Source organism: Thunnus thynnus, chromosome 1 (genome assembly GCF_963924715.1).
Source record: "Thunnus thynnus chromosome 1, fThuThy2.1, whole genome shotgun sequence".
NCBI lineage: Eukaryota > Metazoa > Chordata > Actinopteri > Scombriformes > Scombridae > Thunnus > Thunnus thynnus.
Window position 1 is genome coordinate 7,475,164 of NC_089517.1, and position 26,884 is coordinate 7,502,047.

At 40.2% G+C, this 26,884-nt stretch overlaps 1 protein-coding gene across 1 annotated transcript in view; it reads left to right on the plus strand.

The window, feature by feature from the left end:
* Positions 1-26,884, plus strand: part of LOC137168899 (protein kinase C-binding protein NELL1-like) — a 280,046-nt gene that overhangs the window by 82,643 nt on the left and 170,519 nt on the right. Inside the window, exons 5-10 of the mRNA XM_067571791.1 lie at positions 5,714-5,810; positions 13,835-13,907; positions 14,406-14,488; positions 21,406-21,540; positions 22,920-23,022; positions 24,943-25,016. Coding sequence (XP_067427892.1) covers positions 5,714-5,810; positions 13,835-13,907; positions 14,406-14,488; positions 21,406-21,540; positions 22,920-23,022; positions 24,943-25,016 — 565 coding nt within the window. The remainder of the gene's footprint in view (positions 1-5,713; positions 5,811-13,834; positions 13,908-14,405; positions 14,489-21,405; positions 21,541-22,919; positions 23,023-24,942; positions 25,017-26,884) is intronic.

Consider the following 26,884-nt stretch of genomic DNA (forward strand, 5'->3'; position numbering starts at 1 on the left):
TCAAGGGCTAAGTGGAAATAGTTCTTCAGGTGACCGCTTCTCTTCACATATGGATCTGCTGGGTAATTTGCGGCTTGTTCCGAGGTTCAATAAGAGAGACCCTGAACCATTTTTTTTGTCTGTCTGAAAGGGTGGCCGACGCTAGGAGTTGGCCTGATGCCGATCGCACAATCAGGTTGCAGTGTGTACTGACCGGGAAGGTGCGGGAGGCATATTCAGCTTTGTCTGTGATTTATGCATCAGTGAAAGCCGCTGTTCTTAAGGTCTATGAGAAAGTTCCCGGGGCTTATCACCAGCGGTTTAGGAACGGTAGGAAGGGGGATAAACAGTCCTATCTGGAGTTTTCACGCAATTTGCTGAATACTTTTTTCGTTGGTGTACAGCTTCTGATATGATAACTTCTGATGATTTGTGTGCTCTTATTGTTTTGGAACAGTTCAAAAAATGCAGTTCCCAGCTGTATTGCCACATAAATACAGAGAAACAGGTAACAACAGTTGGTGAGGCAGTTGCGTTAGCAGATCAGTATGTCCTTACATACTGCAGTGATTGGGAAGATGTGCGTAGTGCCGGTGGCTTTAAGGATGGTGCTGTTGGGCATGAATTTTTGACATGGAAGAAGTATGTCACTTCTGTTGCAAAAAGGGTCATGTAAAAGCGGATTTCTATGCTCTAAAGAAAAACAACAAACAAATTAATGTTAAGTCTGATAATACCCGCAGATTTTGCTCTGACTTTCGTAAGGTCAACAGTGTCACTAAGCCGCATGCATTTCAACTTCCGCAGATGGATGATTGCATCAATCAGGTTGGATCTGTGAAGTTTGTGAGTAAATTTGATCTGCTTAAGGGATATTGGTAGATACCATTGTCCAAAAGGGTGCAAGAGATTTCTGCATTTTATAACTCCATCTGGCTTGTGTCCATATAAAGTGATGCCTTTTGGCTTGTGGAACGCACCGGTAACATTCCAATGTTTGATAAATGTGGTGGTTGGGGATTTGGAAGGTTGTGCTGTCCATTTGGATGACGTGGTTGTCTACAGTGAGAGTTGGGACAGTCTTGGGTCAGTTTTGTGCATTCACATATTGTTTGAGCGTTTGGCTGCTGCACAACTGACATTTAATCTGGCAAAATGTGATTTTACTTGCACAACAGTAATGTACCTTGGACATGTTGTGGGCCAAGGCCAAGTGTGGCCAGTGCAAGCACAGGTGTTGGCTGTAGAGCAGTTTCCTTCGCCAACGACAAAAGAGGAGCTAATGCGTAGGATACTACCGGAGATTCTGTAGGAATCTTTTGTTACCCCTTATTGATTTGTTAAAGACAGATGTTAAATATGTGTGGCTTCTGTTGGTCAACAGGCTTTCCAGGATGTCAAGGCCCTTTTGCATAGTGCTCCAGAGCTGCCCCCTTTGTGAAAAAGCCGTTCAAGCCGCAGGTGGATGCCAGTCATGTGGGGGCAGGTGCAGTATTGATGCAGTCTGACAAACAGGGGGTGGATAGGCCTGTGAATTTCTTCTCTAAGAAATTAAACAAACACCAGCTTAACTACTGTGATTGAAAAGGAGACTTTGGCTTTAGTCTGGGCTTTGTCATTTTGATGTGCATGTGTTGTTCAGGTGCTCTTTGTTGTTTTTACTGACCACAACCCACTAACATTTTTGAACTCTCTGAAATGCCCTAGTCAATTATTAATTAGGTGGTCTCTGATGTTAGAGTGTTATTGTTTGGAGATATACTGCATTAAGGGGCCAGATAGCACAAACACTACTTATCTTTGTGTTTTGTGTTGCAGATGCTTAGCAGGGTTTGGTCAGGTTGTTGTTTATTGGGAACACCAGTGTGTTCCCAGTACTATAACAGTGCACCTCATTTATTCCATGATGAGAGAGAAAGAGGAAACTCTGTTCTCTACTCTCTATGCTCCCCATCTTTTTCTTTGCTTTTCCTTCTACCATGCAACACTCCACTCACTATTTTATCACTCACACATACACACCAACACTACTGATGTACTGACTGCCACTCAGTTCAATCAGTGATGATGGATCTGTCAGCAGGTATGGGGCTTTCTTGTGTTGCACTTCCACAGTGTAAGAAGAGGAATATATTATCTGTAACATACTGTAACATTATGCCAGCAGATCCAATTGCAATGTCTGTGAGGTCTATTGAAGCCACCAGCTCTGGCTACAATTCAGATTTTTTTTCTTCAATAAAATCTGCATGTACCATGAATGTAAGACAGTCTCGCCCTATCTATTGAACAAACAAGCCTCTCAGTTAGCCATGTGCATGAAAATGGGACCAAATTCACTGACCTTGTAACATTAACCTGCTAATGCTAGTCAGATAATGTGAATATTAAAGAAACAAAAATGACCATTAGCTGGAAAGCTACGTGGGTGATGCAATAGTTAACCAAGTATGTAAACCTACCTATAAATGAGCTACCACTCACCCTCCTCATGGAATAATACCCGGCTTGGACATGTTCGAGCCTAAGCAGGAAAAGTCTGTGGTCGCAAACTGTGGATAACAATCGCAAATTGTCTGACATTACCTAGAGAGTGCAGTGTGCACATGGTTGCCATTTAGTCCCATGGTTCAAGTACATTTTACTTGCTTTTTTCAGTCTGTACAATATAAATATAAGATTAGAAAAACAGTTGTAAATATTACAGGGATAAAATTTTTGTATTAATTAAAGGATAGATGTTTACACACAATCAACAAGTAACACGCAAAATACAAGGTGACTGTTTAGAAGAACTCAATTAAAATGTATTGTAAAATTTAAACAGTCTAGGTAACATGTACAGTAGGGATGTGCCCGAATACAAATGTTATTCGGCAAAGCAGAAATAGTGTTTTTTTTTTTTCTTTTACAAATATTTGTTTCATACAAATATTTTAAAAATTATTTGTATTCAGGAAGAAAAAAACAAGTCAAATACCAGCGCACAGGTCAGTTACATCACTATCTCAGTCTCTTACCTCTGCTCCGCTGTTATGTCTATCAGCAGGTCTCAATGAGGGGAGTCACATCCACCTGCTACATGACGCACATTTCCTAATTTGAACATCACTCCTGGAGTTGAGGGTGTTGCCCAGAGATAAAGCTGAGCTACTAACACAAGCAAAGTGCTCTCAAGGGACTCTCCATAACCTGTTGTTCCCCTTCTCCTTTCCACACAGTTAGGTTGTAAAAAATAGGCAATGAATGAAAAGTGCAAAGCAAGAATCGCCTTCGAAGTTCTTCTCCACACATTACATGCTGTGCTGTCTCTGTGTTATGGTTGTATAAATAGGTAGAGGTCTGCAATGAGGTAATGAGTAGAGTTTTAGCTCAGTAATCAGCACAGTCGTCTATGATCTGGGAGACTCCAGTTCGAGACCCGGTGTGGGGCCCTCGTTTGTAAGGTAGTTTATTCATGAATACTTATTGTAACACTTTAATTTTCTAAAATTAAAAGCATAATAAAAACAAAATCAGCATTTTTAAGCTTCTTTCCACTTTTATTCGAAAACAAATACAAATAGTTTTGCTGTCTCAACAAATATAGATTCAAATACAAATACTGGGCTCTGAACATCCCTAATGTACAGGGCCAAAAATCATTTTTTATCAGTGAACCTCTCTCTTTTCCGTTCACCCTCAATATGATGTATTGAGAAAATCTGGACAAATAAGTCTAAAACTATCTGCATGACTAGATACCTTTCCTCTGGTACAGTATGGATTTTTAATTGTTATTTGTGTTAACCGAACCAAGATGAATGTAACATGAATCTCCTGATACTCAAAAACGTTGTCAATACATGAATTGTAGTGCTTCACGTTCTCTTCTATTCTCTGGGTTGTAAACTGCAGCTATTACTCATTGAATCCTGCAACATGGTGATAGAAGAGCACTGTTAATCATACTATACCGTATGTTGACTGGTGTATGTCCTCTATAATTAGCTGTTGATGGCTGCAGTCTGTGGTGTCAGGCTGTGCAAATGTACCCGTGCGCACATCCCTATTCTAATTGGCTTCTCAGCTCTCCAGTGTTCCCTCTGTGAAACTCCCACACTTCAACGCTGCTGAGCACCTGACGAAAGGGGAAGGTGCGGGAAGCAAAGACAGAAAGGTTGGGGGGGTAGACAAAATAGAGTATAATCACATGACCTCTACATTCTCTTCCGCAGTGACAGCTCGCCCAGCAGGTGGGAAATAAGACAGCTACAGTATAAACAGTGTTGAGGCACTGCAGCACGTACATATCAACATGAACAAGCACCAAATGTTTGCACATGAAAACATACATACAGCAATTAAATATGAACAATAAAGAAATAAAAGAATACTATTTATAAAATGCATGCATTAAGTTGGTGTATTAGTCACAATAAAAGCAGCAGATGCAGGTAAAAGCTGATGATCTTTACAGATTGTGTCATTTGAACACAATTATAGAATAATGTTCCAAGATTAATTATCTGATATGCATGTGACATTTAAATGTGATTAGTGTTTTTTTTTTACACCTTAAAGCCAGAAAACTGTGTTGTTTGCTTGCTAAATGTCTTTCCTCAAGTTTTTGCTGGGCAGGTAGCTTGCGTAAGCTGCCGTGGTTTTATGTAGGGGGGGTTGGTGAGAGCCATTAAAAGTCAACCATATGTGCAAGCCATGTAAAACCAAAAGCTGACAAAACCTTTGAAAGCTGCAGAGCTGCAGACTCGGATGTTGACTCTGGGATTAGCAGCAATAGCAATCTTTTTACATCACAGGGAGTCATTTCACTCGATGTTAATACAAAAATACTGCTTAATGGAGCTTTAAGTACATACTTAAGCCAAAAGCATAAAAGTGACTTTGATTTAAAGTACAGGATTGGTAATTTCATACATCAAGACCAATCACCTGTCCTGCTGCTGACCTTTCAGGCTCACAAATCTCACTTTCTGTCCTCTACTCTGTTTTGGAAACATGCCCTACCACTATTAAGAAGAATTTTTATTTAACTTGGTGATTTATTTCGTCTTCACATTGATGACCCTCATCATTGTGACTATTACTTTTTTTGAAGTACAGTTGCAGTTATACTTCCATTTCACCTTTCACAGAGATCAAAACAAGTACTAAATTATTGTATGTAATTCCACCGCAATGAAATAGACAACAAGAGAAAAATCAGCCTGCTATTCTGAGTGTGTCACTCTGCATGGGCTCATAGTGTGAGGAGGAGGAGGAGGAGGAGGACGACGAGGAAAAGAAAACCTGACAAATTGTTCTCTGACATCCTCAAAGAGGCCAATCAGAGCTTGCTGGCATCGTTAAGCCCACCTCAGTGCAGGAAAAAATGGTGCTGAATGATGCTGAGGATGTTTGACTTGATAATGCCAAAGCCTGTTTGTGTCTATGTCAGGAGTCAGGCAGTTAATCCAGCCTACATACCAGGTCCAGATATCAATACCGTGTTAGAGAGCCGTGGGGCAAGACTGACTGTCACGCTCGAAGAGAGAAGCCTCTGCTCTACAGTCTCTGCTTCCAGTGAAGAGAGAGGAGGGAGGGCGGGAGCGGACATGCACACAATCTGTTGGATTTACTCTGTTATTCAGCTGTATTGGATCAGTGTTCCTGCCAGAACAAGACAAAAAACAAATGTGTTTGAGTCTGTGTCGTTATCATAACCATACATTCTCTTGTGATTTGTTTTTGGCAGGATTTATGAGCGGGTGATAGACCCTCCTCAGATGGAGCTCACCCCAGGCAGTGGAGTCTGGCTGGGCCAGCACAGCCACAAGCACGGCCTGTTCAAGGTAAGACTCCAAAGATGATGCACAAACACACATGTACACATGAACACACGCTTCCTCCATGCACCTGAACGTGCTTCACATTCAAGATCGCCTGGTATAATTGGCCAGATTTGCAGTAGGCTGTGAGGAGGAAGAGAGCCAAGTGGAAGATACAAGAAAGGAGTACAGAGGGCTTACAGAAGTTTGTGTGCTTTGAAACACTTATTCCCAAGTCCATTACAATGTTGTCGATTTTTAATCACTGCTCATTTTCTCAGGCTCCTGCTTGCGCTCACAGTAGGGAGGGGACATGGCAGAGTATCACCAAGACATGCACACGCTCTTGATATTCCCTCCTCTCCTGGCCACCCACCATGCAATCAATGGACCTTTTATTTTTGCTGTGTAACATATTGATTAGCCAACAGACTCTACTGTGGTCTTAATTATCCCTCCCATGCTTTGACACAATCGCCACTGCACACCTACCTCAGCCTCCTCTTCTTTCAGCCTCCGTAGCATCAAGACTTCACGAAGCACCTTCTGGAGGAAAGCTCTGGTCTTGAAAGACACAGCTCCATCATTCAGTTCCCTACCCACAGTCGACTCAGTGCTCGCAGTCTGTCTACCCTCCATGTGCAGGGAGAGCTCAGAAGTGTTTGTCAGCAGCAGAGACAGATGGTGTGGAAGCACACGGGCTTGTGTGAATGAGAAGATTCTCCCTTTAGGTTTACACTGGGATGAGTTGGCATGTCAAGCTGACAGGTGCACTTGTAACACCTTGAATCGAGGACCTGTTGTGTATCAGAAGGGCCATGTAAAGCTACACCTTTTTTTTAAAGAGTAGCTTAATTATCTCATGCATGCATGCATATGCATGAGTAAACAATTTTATTAGTTGTTATACACATGTAGTAGCTATTCTTTTTAGCTAAGTCTCACTACAGAGTGAGAAAAAAAGGTGCAGCAGCCGAGTGTAGGCTACAGCACCACATATTTGGGTGGGATGAACTCTGTCATCATAGTATGGCTACAGAAAATACATCTTTGATTGGCTGACAGGCATTTATCAAAATCATCCTGTGGTCAACAGTTAAACCACTTCACCATCTAACTGATACTTTCTAACTCTTGCCCTTCAATAAGAGACACTGTGCTGACTCTAGACAATATTTGAAGTAATTCTTTGAGTTTTACTCAAATCTTCAAGCCATAAAATTACAAATACATTTTCCACACGCTTCTGTCACAGTGTAGAAATACAGGGAGCAATAGACACTTGCCTTAGAAGACTCAGTTCACTGTGCAATTGAATCATTGTTTTGTTCATGTCTCATAGTTTGATGCATGACCCTCATCATCCAACCCTGTGCAAGAGATTCCCATAGGCATTTTATTCCATGTGTGCTTGTCTACTCACATCTGAAAAGAAGAAATTGGATAGACATCCTATCTAAACTCATGGCAGGTCATAGACCACCTAATTAACAACCCCTGAAAGAGTCACAATAGGTTTTGGTTCCAATTAGGTTCCAGTGTCCTGATAATGTTAGCCTGCTAACTAGCTACCCAGCTACATGTCAGCTGGAGGTTGCTGTCTCTCTCTATGCATGTAAATATTTCTTCTACTTTAAAGGGAAACTTCAGTATTTTTCAAGTATTTTTCAACCTGCACCCTATTTTCCCATCTTTTGTGTATAATTGAATATGGGGACAACAATTTTTGAAATGGGTCCAGTATTGAGGGAGAGTGCTGCAGCTGGCAGCCACGAAATGGGCTCCAATGTAATCTGATGGGGCAGTTGTGTACCGTCAATGCACGTCCACTAAAAGTGCTTGATTTTGTCACTGACAGGCTCACATTGTTATGAGTGGCTGACAACATTATGGAAAGGACGATACAGAGAAATGAAACATTTTTCTTTACCTCTCACTTGATGCAGTCTGTTTGTTACTGTGTCTAACCAAGTCTCGCTCAAGGAGAAATCTTGTTCTGAAACCTTGCAAGAGTTGAGTTTTTGGTGAAATCAACTAAATATTCAGCCATGACAGAGTCGGGGAGAGGAGTGCCGGGAGGGGTTTATTGTGTTGGACTACAGAAAGCATAGCTTATTGTTATCTAAAAGATTTTCAAAGTGGTTTCTTGGCGAACAGTTGATAGCCGTAGTGTGCAGAGACCTTAAGAAACACAAACAGATAAACAGAGATGGACTCAGACAGGCAGAGACAAAACATCTCCAACTTTACATATGTCTTTGCTATTACATGCTTTCTAGTTAACAATAAGGGCCCTATCTTACACCCAGTGCAAAGTGGCGCCAAGCGCAATGCGAGTGTCTTTGTTAGTTTAAGACCGACACAGTTGTCATTTTCCCATTCAGCGCCCACATTGTTTAAATGGCAAATGCACTTGCGCCCATCTGAGCACCCATGGGCGTGTTGGTCTTAAAATGAGGTGTGGTCAGGTGCATTGTTGGCGCATTGCTATCTTGAGGCAGTGGAAAGCAATTGCGCGATTGACCAATAAAAATCTGGTCTGAAGTCAATGGTGCAATGTTTCATAGTTTGTCCCTGGTCCCATTGTTGTTCATTGCAACAGAAGTTATTTTCCTTTTTGCAGAGAAAATCTAGTAATTCTGTCTTCGAGACTGCCCCCCAATGCAAGAAAAAGTTAAAGTGAAAAAGGTCACATGGATGACTGTCAGATGTAATATTGAGGCATTAAGAGCTGTGGTGTTTGTAGATGTTAGACAGAGGAGAGGCAGAGGAACACAGAGGCAACAATCTGACAGCTGTGAGGGGAGTGGGATTGTCAGCGGTTACACAAAACTGAGGTGATAAGGGGGGCAGTGTTGTGAGCATGGGTTCTAATGTCATTTTTTTTAAATTTGTGAGGGCGGTAGTGTTCAAGCAACAGCGGGGTGTCAAGTTGCTCTTTAACCTGTTAAAGACAGGGGATTAACAGAACCCACATGCATCATCTCTTGTCAAAAGCAGAGAATGATGAAGATCTTGTTGGGAAACCGAGAGAAAAGAATAAAGAGGCAGGAGGCGAAGGAAAGGATAAAAAAGCAAAGAGCTATAGGAGTAACACTGCAGACGGAGATAGGAGGTGAAATAAAGCAGCAGCTGTAATCTATCCCATTCAGAACACAGGAGTGGGATAATGATAAGACGAGCTAACTAGGCCTTTAAATAAAACATACTGAGCCCTCGCAATGGCTGGAGACGCTCCTCTGCCTCGCACCACCTCCTCCTGGGGGCCTCTCCATCTGAGTAGCAACTGTAATAAATTATCTTTATCTAGAATCCATTGTGTCAAGGATGCTGACTCCTCAGGGACACTGCAGGCGCGTTTGGAACTGGTTCTTTTGTGAAATGCACGGTGTTTCGTGCACCACGGGACAGTAATGAATCTAACACAGAGAATGATGGAGAGCTTGAATGCGTTACATAAGGCAGTGTGACGAAGGAAAAGCCGAACCTGGATGTGAAAGATTCAGAGCCCAGATCTTTACCCGTGTCTGTCTTATGAATACTTTGTTTCTTGGCTGTTTAAATTAGTTTGTTTGTTTTGTTCGCAACTATCTTCATTTTATTTAAAGGGCGTGCCAACCATAACATAATTTTCTCCAATTCTGTCTCATTCTGGCAAAAGGAGACTCATGGGATCAATTGGAAAGAAAACAAAAACAAAAACATAGATTATGGAATAAATTTAATTTATTTATTATGAAGAGCTAAATATTAAAATATTTTTTTCCCATTGATCCTCTGATGCTCCATTTTTAGTACTTTTAGTAGTAGGGCAAATTAACCCCAGAATGCAAGTGTTTTTTATTTTCTTGTGTGCATTTTTGATAGTCGATACAAACGTTTGTTGTTAAAATGCATTGCAAACCACAAGTCAAAGTGTCAATGACATTTACTTTACATTAAGTTAAACAAATCCTTGTGCCTTCTTAACAAGCTTAGTTAGTTTCATATGCATTTTAGCTTGTGTGACGATTGGATTCTTCAACTTGTTTGTGGTACGTTTGAGCCACCATTGTCTGCATGTAGGGTGAGACTTTTTGACACTTCAGGCATCACAATTTTCCAATCCATCACAAACAGAGGTTGAAAAAGTGTGTTGACCACAAGCAAAGCTAAATCATTACAGTCCATCAAAAAATTGTGTATGGGAGGAATTAGTTAGTACTACAGAGCATTAAGATAAGAACAAGTAAATTCTTTGGGGAGATCATCATCATTAACATCTCCTTTTCTCTGTCTCCGTTCAAATCTCTTTTGTCTCTCCTCTCTCACACTTGTTAATTAGTGTTGCTGATGCTAGTTTAGTCCAGGGAGATGATCTGCACCTGGAGGTTAAGTCATCAGACCTTGATAGAACATGGAAAGGTCATGTTGTGCATGATCAAACTGAGAAAAAAAGAATCTCAGTATAAAGCCTGACCCAGGGTAATAAACCTTTGTCAATGTTGCTCAAAGGCAAAGAGCTGGCCAAACACGCCTGGCCTATTACTGCTGTAATAAACAAGCTAACTGGGAATTATGACTATAAAGGCCAGCAGACAAGCGAAGTGAAGGTAATGTCTGCAATAACAGGGAGTGAACTTGAGAATGTTTGGGGACACAGAGAAACAAATGATGCCTAACCAGCACATAAGCCTACCTCTCTCTCTCTCTCTCTCTCTCTCTCTCTCTCTCTCTCTCTCTCTCTCTCTCTCTCTCTCTCTCTCTCTCTCTCTATCTCTCTGACACAAACACACACACATACACACATTTACATTACTTGTGGGGACTTAATGTCACTTTATTCAGTCCCTTTTTTGCAGCATGAATCATTTCCAAACCTTCAATCAATCTTAATTCAAATCTAAACCCAAAACCAAAGATTAAATTAATTTGTTTTTTCACCTATTCAACAGGATAAAGCAATCTGTTCTTCACACAAATGCACACACACACACACACACACGCACACACACACACACACAGAAACTTTTTTTTTGTTTTGCAATTAATCAAGACAACAGTGCCATCTGTAAGTGCTGTGACACATGTTTAATTATTAACACATGTTTAATTAATTTTAATGTCTCTGTACTTAAGCACATTTGCTTTGAAATGAAACAGTGTCAAATTGCTGACTTTCAGCTTTTAATGCTTTTATGGGATTTTATAGTTTTTAAAGTCCCCCAATCTTAGAGGGAGCTGTAGGTTAAGAGGAAAGGCATGTTCTGCTGGATTGACCATGAAAAATAATTGGTTGCCCCTGCTTCTGTGTGTCTAGGATCATCCTAAGATTAGGTGGACCATATATAAAAAAGGCTACAAGTTACAAACAGTGTGTATCAAACATCCTTAGAGTTGCATTAGTTTAATTTTATTGGTCAGAAGAAGAAGAAGCAGACAACACACATTCAAACTATTCAAAATTTAAATTCTATTCAAATTCTATTAGACTATTCAAACACACCCCCCCACTCATATTATCACTTTATAAAGTTGCTCTGGCTAACATGTTAGCAAACAGTTGCCTTCGGATTTTGCATGATGTTTATGTCCACCTGATGAAGAGCAATATTCACTCTCTTTAGATCCAGTTTGGTCTCTACCAACTACTGAGAAAACATTTCTGGCTCTTAATCTGCTAATTGTGTGCAGCCAGCTAGTCGCTAACTTTGTCTGTCTTTCATTTGGTGTCGGGCGGGTAGCAAACAGTGGATTTATTAGAGCTTGTCTACCGAAAACAGCTGTCTGCCTCTGCTGAAAACGAGGCTGATGAGAGTGCTGAGACTGAACCATCCTGACGATGTTCTGTAAATCCAAAACAATGATCTAAAAAGAGGCTTAAAAAATTACCATACGGCTGCAGAGTTGTTGTTAATTCTCTGTGGGTTTATCACTGTGAGCAACCTGTTTTGTATTACATATGGTCCTTTGATTCATTGTTGATATAAAAAAAAATACTGATAAGTGCAGCTTTAAGCTTAAAGTCAGCACTTTCAATCACTTTTTATTCATTCATTTCAAATCAAAAGTGCTGCAGTATAGAGACAAAAACATGGCATCATCTTCCTACTTATTTACTGTGCTATGTCTGATTTGAAATGTAGCTGTGTAGACTCGGCTTACCATGGGAGAGAACTATTATTCCCAAATAGTGCTATTCAAACATATCTGCTATTGGCTTTGGCAGGGAGGTGAAACACATGTGTGCATGTGTCTGCCTTTGTGTGTGTGTGTGTGTGAGTGAGAGAGAGAGAGAGAGAGAGAGAGGAGAGATTTTATGACTGGAGTTTGAATTACCTACTGATCATTGACAGTGATGTGTGGTCAGGGCTCCTATATTACACCACTGGGACAGACATCTGTGATCTACACCTTCATTTTCATTCTGAGTGACACTGACAATCTCTTCTTCACCAGTCACTGCTCACACAGCCTGTGTATGTGTGTGTGTGTTTGTGTGTGTGCATGTGTGTGTGTGTGTGCATGTGTGTGTGCGTTAGAATGTATTTGTTCTCAATCTGTGCTGCAAGCCTGGTCATCTCAAGGCTCTCTCGCTCTGTGAAACAGAGGCAGGTGTTGCTTGCATCCAGGCCCGCCGAATGCACTGTAAATGGATTTCACATACACATAAAATAGAGACGAGTTGATGCCAACTGTGCTTGAGGTGGCGAATTTTAATGTCCTTCCAGCATGTTTTCAGTAGCCAATTTGAAGGAATGGCAAAATTATGTTACCCCAGTGTCTCTGCATATGTGTGTGCGTGTGTGTGTGTGTGGGCACCCCAGTGTTTTAAGTTTGGTTTTCCATTAAAGAGGACGCTTTTTCCCCCCCAAATTGCTCTCTGTGGTCATTATGAAGCTCACTATTTACCAGCCCTGCACCTCTGGAGATAGCCTGTCATTCAGGGTGATTGACAGACAGACTGTTAAAGAAGAGAACTCTCCAGTTATTGGCCATTTACTTCTGCATATGCGTAAAGTACATTTGCCTGAGTTCAGTTAGGAATGGATGTTTTTTTTTTTTTACCATTTCTAAAATGCAACCACTATCAAACCAATTTCAATATTAACTGCTTTCCCCTGCTAAGAAAGACACCTTCGCATAAAGGGACAAAATGTGATGATCCAGTTTATTGGACGACACATCTTTGGGGGCTATTTCCCAAAGGAGACTTCATTTTTTTCCTTTTAGTGTGATTTGACTGACAAAAAGCAGAGGGAGGATGTTTTTACTCTCAGTTGTTGTCTGATTATTAGCAAGATATTCATGATGTCGATATCCATGAGGGTTACATTTAGATATAGATTTTTTTTTTTTGCAGATTCAAGTATTTTTAAGGATTTATGTTTGTCAGTTGCGTGAAGTCTAATGCAGATCTATAAGATGCAGATTAAACATTTTTAAACATCCAAAGTCACAGAGTGCTTTTGAAGTTCAGCTCTGATATGCAAACCACTTAACTGAACAATAAAATATGGATAAAGTTTCTTCATGTTGTTTTTGAATTTAAACCTATATCAACCTATAATAAACAACTGATTCCAAAGAATAAACACAAGCTCTAATGTCTGCAACTAAGCCAACTGTTTGCAGATGCGTAGTGGAAAAATATGGAGAAAAAGATGGGGACATGGTAGATTCATATCATAAAATTTGCCCCAATGACAAAAAAAGTTTGGATATAATTCACAGAGGTTGTGAGGTATCTATCTCTTAGATTTCTGCCTCCATCCCAAAAATGGTGCTACTCACAGCATTAAAATGACATTCCAGCAATGCAAAAACAACTTTTGATGGAAGCAATATCCCTGTCATTTGGCATAATTCACTGACGTCCCTGTCAAGAGTTTTCACTTGAACTACTAACCAGTGCTACTTACTTACCAAAGAAATGGTCACTATGGTTGCCAGTGACCTACACAATTTGGATAAACCAAACATTTAGAGATCCAAAGAGATGTCCCACAATCCACGCATATCATTTCTCTTTCTGTCTCCTCCCTGCACCCCTCCCTTTGTCTTTCCAGGGCGTCATCCAGGATGTGAAGTTGATTTTTGCTCCCAATGGCTACATCACTCAGTGTCCTAACCTTAACCGCAGTAAGTATCGTGATGACTCGGACTGTAATAAGCTATATTTCAGCCGGTGGTGACCTCTCCCCATTGATCATATACAAACTCTCGCTCCTTTTATTCTTCTTCCCCTCCTCCAGTAATCTTCATTTTGCTGTAATTCAGATTCATTGCAGCCTCCTCCCTCCCCACCCTGTTTCTCCATCTGTTTACTGTCAGATTAAGATACAAGGCCACTGCTGTGTCACTGTCTCTGTCACTGATCAATAAGGCATGTAATCACACCTTGTCTCTTCATTACTGATACTAATACCAACCACAAGCTTAAGACAAAGAGTAAACAGATTGTGAGGCTTCCCTTTTGTTTGCTGTTGTCAGCCATGAGCTGTGTCCAAATAAATACAGACAAGCTAATTATTTTTTATTCATTTACTCGGTTTATCTTCTATCTAAACTCTTCCCTTTTGCTCTTTCTCTCTTATCCCCTCTCTGTTTCGTTTTGTTGTTTCCTTTTCCTCCGATGAGCCTGTCCGACCTGCAGCGATTTCCTGAGCCTGGTGCAAGGCATCATGGACCTTCAGGAGCTACTTGCCAAGATGACCCTGAAGGTAAGAACAATGACAGACCTCACATGCTGAAAGCTACCACCTACAGTTCACCAGACTGTACAACAACTAAGGTGATTGTGTACTATATGGAAAAACTTGAACCCAGAACTATACAAAATTAGCAACCATGTCAGTGAAAGTCTGTGTTCCAATTAAAAGATCCACTAATATCTATCCGTATTGTAGCCTGACAAACACATAAATAACTTCCTTCTCTGCTACAGCTGGAGGCGGCAAAATTCTTTGATTTTGTTGCTGCTTTCATTGAAGTTCATCCTTTAAAGTCAGTATCTAATTTTTGTTGTATTTCAACAAGACGGTACCCATAAAAAGATAGTTGTTGTAGGAAAACAAAAAACTTAATGAACATGCACCTTAATCTCTTTCTGTAAATATGATTATTCTGTCACATACTATTGTGAGCAGGGATTAAAGCGCTTTTAAAATATTCACACACACACAAATGAAGAAAGATATTAATGTGCATGTAAGAGGGAGCAGCGAACAGACAATTGCTTGGCCCCATGAAATTTCTTTCATGGTTTTGTGTTGTTTTTTTTTTGCAGTTTGTAATCGCTCAGGATAAGAGTAAGGAAACAATGGACCCGTTTTCATTTTGGATATAAAAGTTAGAACTAGAACAATAGAGGAAAATATGAATGCCTGCACTTAAGCTCTATAATATCAAGTATTGCATAAAAGTACTGACAGTAAAGAAGAGCAGGAATTGACAGTTCATTATTCTTGGCCTTGTAAATAGCAGCTAACATAACTTGCTTGTTCTGGAGATTTTTTACCATAATACATGGCCCTCATCAGCAGATTGAATTTGCTCGGTTGCCGTGGAACCAAAGACCTTGCGTTTAGATTGTTTTTCCAAAAAAAAAAAGAGTAGAGTTGAATGTAATTCTGGATGAATGCCTTGTGGGGGGTTTTGTACTTTCATAACAGTTGAATAAGGCAAGGAGGGAGAGAAGAAGGGCAGGGTGAAAGATTATTTCATGAGTTAATGTCATGTTGCAAAGTGACTGCTGTATTAACTCCAGGCATCTGATACATGTAGTTTAGAAAAAAAGGACATTTATCTGGTGGAAGAAAACAACATAGACATAATATTTCCTTTCTCATTTGCCTCACTTCTGATATGTTTTTTTTTCCTGATAAATGACAATCAACTTTAATTATAAGGGATTCAGACAATTTATTTATTGGGAATTGTGATATGGGTAGATTTAGATCTGTAAGAGATTCATAATTATTATTATGACCTGTGAGAATGTGTTGCATTATAGGTTGTTATATCAACCAGTCTTAAATAGCAGCTACATCTATGTTAAGGTTAGGGCGATAAAAAATATACTAAATATCTTAATAAAAAGTGTTTATATCATAATGTTCATTATCCTGCTGTGCTGCTATCATTATGATGAGAGCCATATTGAGTCAAGTAGGTGATTTTTTGGAAACACACACACACACACAAGGGACAGGTACACTCAGAGTTCAGAAAGGTGTCAGCAAATGGAGGCTGCATTGGCACAACAGGAGGTGTGCATTCTGCCCCGGAGCCATGTGGGAGAGCCTGAACCACTTATAAGACTAAGCATCTGCATAACTACGTGTGTGTGAGTGTGTGTGTGATTGACTCTATATGAGATTGAGAGTGTGGGCTTCTATGCGCATGAGTGAGTGCTATCAGGTGGGAGTGAATGAAGCAAGGACATCTCAGCGGGCAGGCCAGCTATAGAATAATTTTCAGTGTAAATAAGGGTGAAATGAAAAACATTACCCTACCGCTGTTTCAACGCCTCCTCCTTCACATTAACACACCCCGACCTATTGCCACCTGACCTCATTGCTCATATGAGTCGCAGCAGGGAGGATGCAGTCATCTCCAGCTCTAAATGGCTCTTTGCCTTTATGTGCTGGAGAATAGAGGGATTCAGTACTGGGTGAGTAATTGCTCGGTCCTGAGCGTACAATGTGGAGTGTCAAGAAGTGGACTCACAGGTCAGTCACTAAACGCTTCGCTCATAGAGACTGAGGACAATATCCCAGGTTTCGTTAAAAGTGGGGGGAAACTATTAGAGAGTTTAAAAAAAACCTGCATTGCAGAACCAATCCAATGTCTTTAGGGTGGCCCTTCATATTGGGGACGTGCAGTTCACTACAGAGGAGAATGGGGAAAGAGCATCATTTCTGGTAAGGCTTGTCCTTGACAAAATGTAAGGGGTTTGTTAGTGACCGTTCTTGCCGCCATTTAATCAATTACTGTACATTTAGAAATCCCCAGACTTCAGTAGGTGGAGATCTCCAATTGTCTGGTATGGCGAGACCAGTCAAGAAGAGTTGATATGACAATTAACTGCCACTGTGTGTGTGTCAGGGAGAGCAGAGATATGTGGTTATGGCTGTTTTTGCCCAAACATGCAGTAGAAATAGACTTTTTCTGCTACCACGACGAGGAATACCAATATAGATGATACATTCTAAGATATTCTCACTTACTTCTAGTGGTGTGTATCCATGCAGAAAGTGATATTTGCCCAAGTTTTCAAATATCCACCTCTCTAGCTGGATTTAAGTTGCATTTCCAAAATTACATTTTCTAAGTCAGCAGCAACGTCTCTTTCCAGAATTAGTGTCCCAGTTACTCTGGGTAATCCACAGACTTCACTGTCAACAGTTTTTTTAAACCACATCCTACCAATAGTCTGGAAATGGTTGACAGCAAGGTCAGTCACAGATATGACAAGATAAAACCCAAATTGTCTGCATACTGACAGTAGATACCGCTAGAGGTAAGTGGGTATTATGGAGGAACTGACCCTCTAAAATTACTCACAAAAATGCTTATAACAATTTTGGTTTCTCACTTCCCTATTTTGTACTTTCAGGCTGCCTTTTAAAGGCTAAAAAGAAAATGATTCTTCTGACTGTTCTATTAAGACTTCAAACATACCATCATATTCTGATGTCAGGTTTTAGTGTCTCAGTGTTTGTTTCATTATTATGGCTGAAATATTCTAATCATTTAATAGCAAACATCCCAGATCTGGATCACCAACAAAATATATTTGTCTGTTGGCCCAAGACTGATTGGTCCACAGAATTTCATGGAAATTCATTCATCAGACAAGCAGGCAAACAAAAAAGAGCTGGATCAGAGGTGATAAATGCACCTTCATCTGGACTTTGTCTTCAGCTGTTATTTTAGTATTTCACTCATGTCTCTCTGCCTCATGTATCAACCATACATGCCTATTATCCTTTGTGGGTATCACTGTGCCATTTGATGCTCAGGTTGTACAGGAAAGGTATTCCTCTGTGGTGCCTTCAGGCAGCCTCCTAGCCTTTGAAATTGCATTTCAGACATTTTGTTTAGGGCTTTGACAGGACACACCTCTACTGCTCACCTTGAAGTAAAAAGCTTCAGTGGCATCCAGCATTTTTCTTTTTTTTTCTTACTGAGAAGCCTCTATCATTTCATGGTGAGTCCTCTGCCTCTCTGACACTGTGGCCTGAGAAGGTCTCAGAGGAGCAGAGGGGGCGGACGCAGAGCGGTGGAGCAGTCTTGAGTGTCTTAAGTGGGCCTACAATTTCTGAGTTGACCTACGCTCCTCAGATCAATTGGAGCTTTTTGAATTCCCCACCTTCTCACCTTTCAGACAGGACTCCGATTGTTTATACTCTATGTGGGTCAGACAGTGAAGATGTTTGAGTTTATATGTGAATTGGTGTTTTGGTGTGTGTAACTACACAGCTCCTTCTGAAAGCTGTAAGCGAGCTTTGATGGATACAGCACAATGGGCTGTTCTGCATGAAAAAAGAACCCACTGGATAACAAGTGTGCAGATTAAAGATAAATACAAACTGAACCACAGTAGATGCTGATTTTCAGGGTATAAAAAGCTCAGATTATTGACAGCCTCTCTGCTTAGCTAAAACATCAGTTTAAACTAGGACTGCAACAATCAGTCAATATATTGATTAGACAAAAAATGAATCGCCAACTATTTTGTGAAAAACGAAAACCCAAAATTCTCTGGTTCCAGCTTCTTAAATGAGAATATTTTCTGGTTCCTTAGTCCCCTATGATAGTAAACTAGAATATCTTTGAGCTGTCGAGACAAAACAAGACATTTTAGGTTGCATCTTGGACATCTTGGAAATATTGATGAACATTTTTCACCATTTTCTGTCATTTTCTAGACCAAACAACTAATCGATTACTCAAGAAAATGATCAATAGATTAATGGATAATGAAAATAATGGTTAGTTGCAGCCCTATTTTAAATCCTTCCTGCACCTGTTGGGATGAACTTGCTACTACCAACCCTACTATGTCTTACAATCAGTATCAAGAAGTTACACAAGGATTAATAATAGTTAAGGTGAAGTTAGCTTAATTTTAAGAATCTCATATATAATGCACAATTTAAATTCCAATTGTAAAAAAAGGTTTGGCAATTAAAATGTTTACTGTGAAACATGGTTTTAAGTTTTGTTACAGCAGCACTATACAATAAGTCCTCCAATCTAAACATCAAAATTTCATTTGTCATTGTCCTCCAAAGCAATTTACAGTATATTAAAGTTTTCTTATCTGGTGCCCTTATAGGTAAAATAACCTTGCAACCTCCAAAATACGTAAGTGTTATAAAAATAATTCATAAGGGTGAGGTTAGGGTTGGAAAAGTCACAATCATGCTTTCCCTGTTGATAGGAGGTTAAGTGCAGGCTTTCTGGCAATATAGCAATCATGCTAACACCTTTCCTTCTCTAAGACAACAGTCATCATTTGTATGAGAATGAGTTCACTTCTCAGGAAACACTGTCTTGTGACACTTTTGTCTGTCAAAGAGGGACAAGCCTTAAGAGTGTTGAGCATGGAATAAGCTGAAGAAGAAGGGCTGATCAGTACGTAGGAATAAAAGACGGATGAGGCAGGATCGGGGTTGTCAGTCCTGTCTGTCATTCCTCTGTAGATTATAGCCTAAGGTCTGAAGCATGAGCTGAATGGTGATTACTTATTATTCCTCTAATGAGTAGCTCCCAGTAGTGCAGCTCTCTGTGAAAACCGACTGGGGCACGCCGTAGGGCGAAGGGTGGAGCAAAGGGTTAACTAGCCTGCACATTCAGATATTTTTTTCTTTTATTAATATATGATACATTTGTGGAATTTTCAACACAAAAACACACATACATAAACCCTCGCATGTATGACTGAATAAATGAAATAAAAGAGAGCAATCAGTAGAATGAGGTGAACGCTGGCAGAGGTAATGATACTAAGACAAGAGGGTAATATCAACAATACAAACACAAGAAAAAAAAATAGAATAACAAAAGCAAAGCATAAAAATACATCCAATATACAATACATTTTGGAGACAAGTACACCTACTGTGTGCCACTAGCATGGGGAAAACAGGACCTTGCCAGCAGGTGCAGGATGTTGGTGCAGTACAGGGGGTCGCTCAGCCAATGGGAGACCTGACATGTTCTAAGAAGGGTTGCCAAATTTTAGAAAATTTTACATTAGAGCCACAAGGGGAGTGTTTAATTTTCTCTAATTGCACAAAGGATAGGGCATCCTTTATCCAATGGGTATGAGATGGTGGATGAAGACTCTTCCAATGCATCAGAACAACACACCTTTATACAATGTGAAAAAAGTTCAACACAATAGGATGACAGTGAATGGTCAGTGGCTAGGACACCAAACAAGCCAACTAAGCATGAGAGGTGGATGTTGGCTGAGAGTGAGTCAAAGACAGACTTCCAAAATAGAAATAGGGTGAGACAAGTCCAGGACATGTGGGTGAGATTAGCTGGTTCTAGGTGACATTCATCACAGTTTGGATCAGTGATACGAGCTAGTTTTGCTTTTAGACCAGTGGACTCTGTGAATTACTTTGCATTGAAATACCCTGTGACGGGCACAAATAGATGACTTGTGGACACGTTTCAAAACCGACTGCCAAACCTCAGTCTCTATCTCTATAATGAGATCCTTGGACCAAGTGGTACGTAGATTATCAGAGGCTGAAGACTGGCACGTGAAGAGAGTATTATACAGCTTTGAAATGGTACCTTTGAGGTAAGGATTAATATTAAAAATGGTGTCATCCAAGGTAGGAAGAGGAATAGCGGGGAAAACCAGGGAAGTGTTTAAGAATAAAATCTTGGATTTTTAAGCATCTGAGGAAACGGGTCCTCGGTAAATTGAATACATGAGTTAACTGATCAAAAGATACAAATGTTCCATAAATGTAAAGATGCTTTACAGAGAAATTCCTGTGGCCTTCCCAGGTTGCAAAAGCCTTATCAGTAATAGAGGGAGGAAACAGAGGATAGAAGAGGTATTGCCTGGAATCCAAAGTGGTGTTTGAGTTGAGTCCAGATCTTAAGATAGTTTATGACTATTGTATTACTGGAGTACGATGATGTTAACACCAGGGGGAGGCACAAGAGGGACATTAGAGAGGAAGACCACATGAGGCATCCTCCATCTGCAGCCATGTTGGGGGTTGATTGTTAATACAACACTGTTGCAATATAGTTCAAATGTTTGCACCCATTTCTTTGATTTTTTTGTAGATGCCTTTTTGAATTCTGTGTTTTTTTTGTTTGTTTGATTGTTCCATATAAACTGAGAAATCGAGCCATCAAGTGAATGGAAAAAATAATTTGGAATGAAAACAGTACGCATTGAAAGCATGTATCCTGCCAGTAAGAGATATGAGAGACCAACGGTGAAGGTCTTGACTCAGTCGAACAAGCAAAGGGGAGAAATCACATTTAAACAAATCTGAATAGTTCTTAGTTACACAGATGCCCAAATATTTAAAATTTACATTCAGACTTTTGATTTAGTGCCGTGACTCTGTGGTGATTCTGTGCTTGTCCCCAGTTGAACTACGCTGAGTCCAGGCTGACCCAGCTGGAGGGCTGTCACTGCGAGAGGACCTGCAGCGCCAACGGTCTGGTCTACAGGGATAAGGAGCTGTGGGTGGAGCCGGAGAACTGCAGGAACTGTGCATGTAAGGTGAGTGTCACCCTCATCCCCACAATCAAAGGATGAAGCTCTGGCTTTCAACTATCACACTGCAAAAAATCTATTATTGAGCCCTGAAAGTCATGTTTTTCTCAAACAAGTGAAGGAACCTGCGAGTGTAGGAAGATTATTGAACCTGTTTCTGTGTTCAGTCAGTGTCATATTCTATACAAGCTTGTTTCAACTCTTCATATATTGAGTAAAATATTCAAACTCAAGCCACCACATCTTGTATGAAGTCGATTTGTATTTGAAACAGGATGAAACTGTCTCACCACATGCAGATTTCTTCACTCATTAAAGAAAATAAGACAAAAACGCCTCGATAAAATGAATATTTTTGCAGTGTATCATGTGAAAGCAAAGGAAAAATAGGAGCGGTGAAGAGAAACTGGGTAGACCAAAAAAGGCAAATGACAGGATTTATAACAAAATAAGCTCACCCTCAGTGTCACAGATAGATGATACATAACAGCTTAGTGGGATCTGAGGAGGGATTCTTTCTTTAATGGAAAGCCATTACAATCCCTATTACCTTCACTCTCAACACTTTGCCTTCCAATCAGATCTCCCCTCTATCCCAACCCCTGCATCCTCTCTCCCTGCCTCCTGCCTACCCCCTAATAAGCGCTCCCTAATAAGCCTCCCTGCCTGCACTCAGACATGGGAGCCAGACTTTGAAATATGTTGAAACAGGCCATCCGGGGCCCTGGGGAATTAGACTTGCTGCATCATTGCACATCAAGCACAGGGTGGAGTTTAGTCAGTCTGATTTTCTCCCGCAGACATACCATTAACTGATAACCGCGGCATCCTGGGGGAACCATTTCCGATGAGTCATGAAATGAAGAGGCGCACACAGAGAGAGATATCAGCCTCAAAAATGAAGGCAAACTACCTGCCATCAGCAAGCTGCTCGGTTTCAGTATCCACCATCCAGCACTCGATGATGAATCTCTTACCTGATTTTATAACATTATGATTTTTTTTTTTATTTGTAAATATGATAGCTTTCAGTTTCACATTGCAGTGCCGAAGGTGGGATTCTGAATAGTGTTGATGTGGTTTGCATGATGATAACACTGCAGGAGCATTAGGCTCTCAGGGTTGGGCTGTACTGTTGGCTGCATTTGAAGGAAGTATAAAGTACACTGAATGTGATACATATACAGTATGTGAACTGTTGCTGAGCTGGGGTAAAGAGAATAAATAATGCACATGTAAATGTAAATTGAGAAATAGGAGACATGTGTTCAGTGTGGATTTTATGGCAGTGCCACAGGCATATATGTATGTTCACACCGAGTGTTGGAGCTCTGCTTCTGATGTTTCCATGTTTTTTGCTTAAAAAAAAAATCGTTTTCTTGCAGAATGGTGTGGTGGAGTGTCGCAGGATTTTTTGTCCTCCGGCAAACTGCTCAGAGGATTCACTGCCTGTACACATTGATGGGACCTGCTGCAAGAAATGCAGACGTAAGTGTGGAGCAAGAAGCGGGATGACACTTTCACAAACAAAACAAGGAAAATCCCATCAACATATACACAAAAATATCTTTCACACCGCACAAATGAGCTCAGGTAATATGTAGTGTTGACATGGCTGCTCATTTATGTGTTTGCTAAGCAATATAAAAAGATTATGAAGATTATATATATAAATGCTCATTTGCAGTAGTTATATTTGGTGGTATGGCTTTGTTCTTTCCTGGAGGGCAGCAGCAAAGATCCCAGGTACAGAACAGAGCAGGCAACAATGACAACAAAAATGACATTATTTAAGTCAGACCTAGCATGTAGTCAGCTGGGCTATCAGCTGATGTAGCTGGGTTTGTGAGCTGAGCTTGACTTGAACTAACCCTATGCTCAATGTTATGTTGCACAGTCTATTCCAAAAGAGATTCAGTTGTTTTATTTCTTTATTTCTCTATAAAACAGCATGACAGCTAAGAATACCATCTCTCCACAGCTGTGTTCTTGAACATTGATTCATCTATATAATCATAATCATAATATAAAAGTCCTATCTGTACATATTAATCAAGAAACAGTCAATGAGGTTGTTTTACAATAGTTTTGTGGTGGTATAACAGCATCACACTATTTTGCAGCTGAATGTAGAGGGTGTACCACTTTATTGAATGACCAGTGCTATTTTTTTTTTTGTTTGTTTTTGTTTTTGTTTTGTCTTTTTTGGAGCAGACAGGTATTATTAGCCTCTGACAGGTGTTAATTTTAGGGTGAGACACATTTGCTTCCCGTCGGACTGAACTCTTACCCGCAAATGATGATGTTTTTAGCCTTCAAGCTTATATTTGCAACCCTGACAACACTATTTCCTGTCCGTCCTGCTTTATGTCACAGCTAAATGTCTGGTCTGACCGCACTTTAAGTCTTTTTGTAGTGTTATAAGAATATCTGCCACTTCCTGTTCTTTGCTGGTTAGGAGACAGTCATTGTTCATTTATCTTTTACATTAACATAAGTTGTTCTACGCATTTCAACAAATGCAAACAAACAAAGTGCTGTTGGTTTTTTTGGGTTTGTTTTTTGTTCTTTGTGTGTGTGTGTGTGTGTGTGTGTGTGTGTGTGTGTGTTTGAGCTCAACTTTATTGCTTTTAATGCTCTTTGCCACCAAAACTGAAACCACTGTATATACAAAGAGAAGCCTGGCGTTTGTGGTTGATGTTCTGCTCTCGCTGTGAAACTAAAATAAACTATCTGTGAGAACAAAGACCATTGATTTGCATGGAAGCTGAAATGGAAGCACTATTTCTGGTATAAAGCACACGGGGGTCTGGTAGCTGTTCAGAGACACACGGACAACTGTGTCTCTTACTATAATGCGAAAACCCTAAATCCCTTAAGTATAGTCAATCTTTGAATAATTCCAGCCCTCCTCTTCCTCCCTCCATCTCTCCACTCACTCCTTCATCCTCCTCTTCCTCCCATGTGAACATCAGAGCTCTGGCACAGACCAACAAGGGAGCTGCGCTCCAGAGTTGCGATTCAGCGCTCCATGGTCCTGCACCCTGGAGAGGAGGAAAGCAGGACTTCATATCATATGCTTCATTTTCTATTTCTGCATTATCGCCAGAGGAATATGCAGAAGGGGTCTTCTCTGTTGTATTCTTAATGCGCTCTTACATTTCCTCTCTGCTTATTCACACTAGCCAAGAACAACTTTGTTTCTAACAGAATTAACTAAGCAAAACTTCAGGCTGGAAACTTTGTTTTTTTTTTTTTGCAGACAATCTCAAAACCATTTTTCACTGTTGTTGAAATTACCACAGGAGCAGCTGAGGAATTATTTTATTCTATCGTAATCATAGCTGCACTGCACTTACCATAATAGCGTGTTATGGAAGCAGTTATGTTCTGTTTTTCTGCCCACAGCGAAATGTACTTACATGGGCCAGACCTTTTCTGAAGGCCAGCGCTTTTTATCCAGGAGCTGCAGGGAATGCAAGGTAACACTTCTTTTTTCTGTCCTTCTGTACAATTTTTTCTCCCTCGGTGTTAAGCCTTTACTCTACAATCAGATCACCGTGCAGCATTTCACTTTCAGCATGAACATGTAATGACTCTGTGTGGTGGACTGCGCGGTGTGTTATTCAATTAACCCACAGGCCTTGTTAGTTTTCCTTCCCTCCCCCAATCTGTTTAATCTGCCTTTCTTCTTCCTTCTAATGGCGAGATAGCCAGGTAATTAGAATAACTTATGAAGACAGCAACACAAAGGCCTGATTTAAATTGTAGCTTCATCACTGTGTGGATTATAATTAAAGTCATTATTCCAGTTCACCATAGAACAGAGGTGAGGTTCCTTCACTGAGCAGCCATTTATCTTTAAAGACACTGTTTTAAGGAGAAAATTAGCGTTGTATGCATGTAATTGCTTACAAAGAGCCACACAGTGGATTCCTGGACTCATTATTGGCCCCCAGAGACCTTGAAACATCATTATATTGTTTGTACACTTTGTTTCAAACAATTACAGCCATCCTTTACTCCTCAATGTGTACGCTGCTAAATGAGCAATTTGTGGTCAAATTATTTTTAGAGGGGCCCCCAGAATGTGGTTTCTAGTGTCAGCGTTTGGTTCCAAGATGGCCCATGAATCTCAGCTATATGTGAACTTTATATGAATTTATTGGTGATTTCTGTATGTCACATTTAGAAGAAGGCCTCTGGCAAATATCGATTAGCTCTGTAACCTTGCATCTTTCTCCAGACCAGCTCTCCGTCCTCTCACAACAATGAATATATGCATTGACATGTGGAGAGAATAAGCAAGAGCAATGAGGCCACATTAAACTATGTACAGAGGAATCAGATCATTCTGGTCCACAGCTAAAACTATCAGTGATCATTTAAATGTCCATATTGGTCTTTTTTTTCCAGCCATTTACAACAAATCATATGTCCCTCACCGTTTTCCAAGTATTCCATCAGTTTTTGTTTGACTATCTACCTTCTATGGACAAATAACACTCAGAAACTCAAAATAGCTATCACCAAAACTGGGAATTTTACTGTTTTTGAATACAGTGATGCAATTTGATGCATCGCTGACATACTAGACAGGCTTTAATAACGAGGACAGACATTAATTTCAAGGACATTACTGATTGTTTTTACACTGTTACAATGTTTGTTTTATTTTAATACTTTTGCCCATTTCTACTCATTGCGATAACATTTTCAAATGTTTTGTAGAGATTAAAGCATTTAGCTACACTTAAAGGTTCTGCAGTGTTGTTTGCTCTGTACTCCAGGATACTCTCGCAGATTTGTGATCTCGAAGAAACAGATGAATAAAATGTTGATACAACTAATAGGAATGATGAGCAAAACAATGAAAATAAGACTGAGGTTGAAATTAAAGCTTTGAGTGACCTGAATGCCATGTATAGCCTGCATTTATGGGCTGATTTCATGGCTCCTGGGTGAATTGCAGGTTGCTGGGGAAAAAATGGGAGACAACACTTGTGTCTTGATATGGAATAGCATCTCAATGAAGGTGTATTTATCTCTCGTGCAAGCTGTTCACAGCTTGAAAACTAGAACAAATGTTCTGTGAAAAATAATGTAAATAATGAACATGCATCACACACGATTGATGGGTAAAGTGAAGTTACAGTTGCTGGGAATAGTCTTTTTGAATTGTAGACTGATACTGATGTTTCTCCGGTGCTCTAGCTAGTTAATTTTCCCATTGACCTCTGCTATTGTTGCCTCTAATACACTCAGACTAACTGAAAAGCTTAGGTGATTCTCAGATGATGTATGATGATGAAATTCACTGGTTGGTCTGTTTTTTTGTTTTTTTTTTATC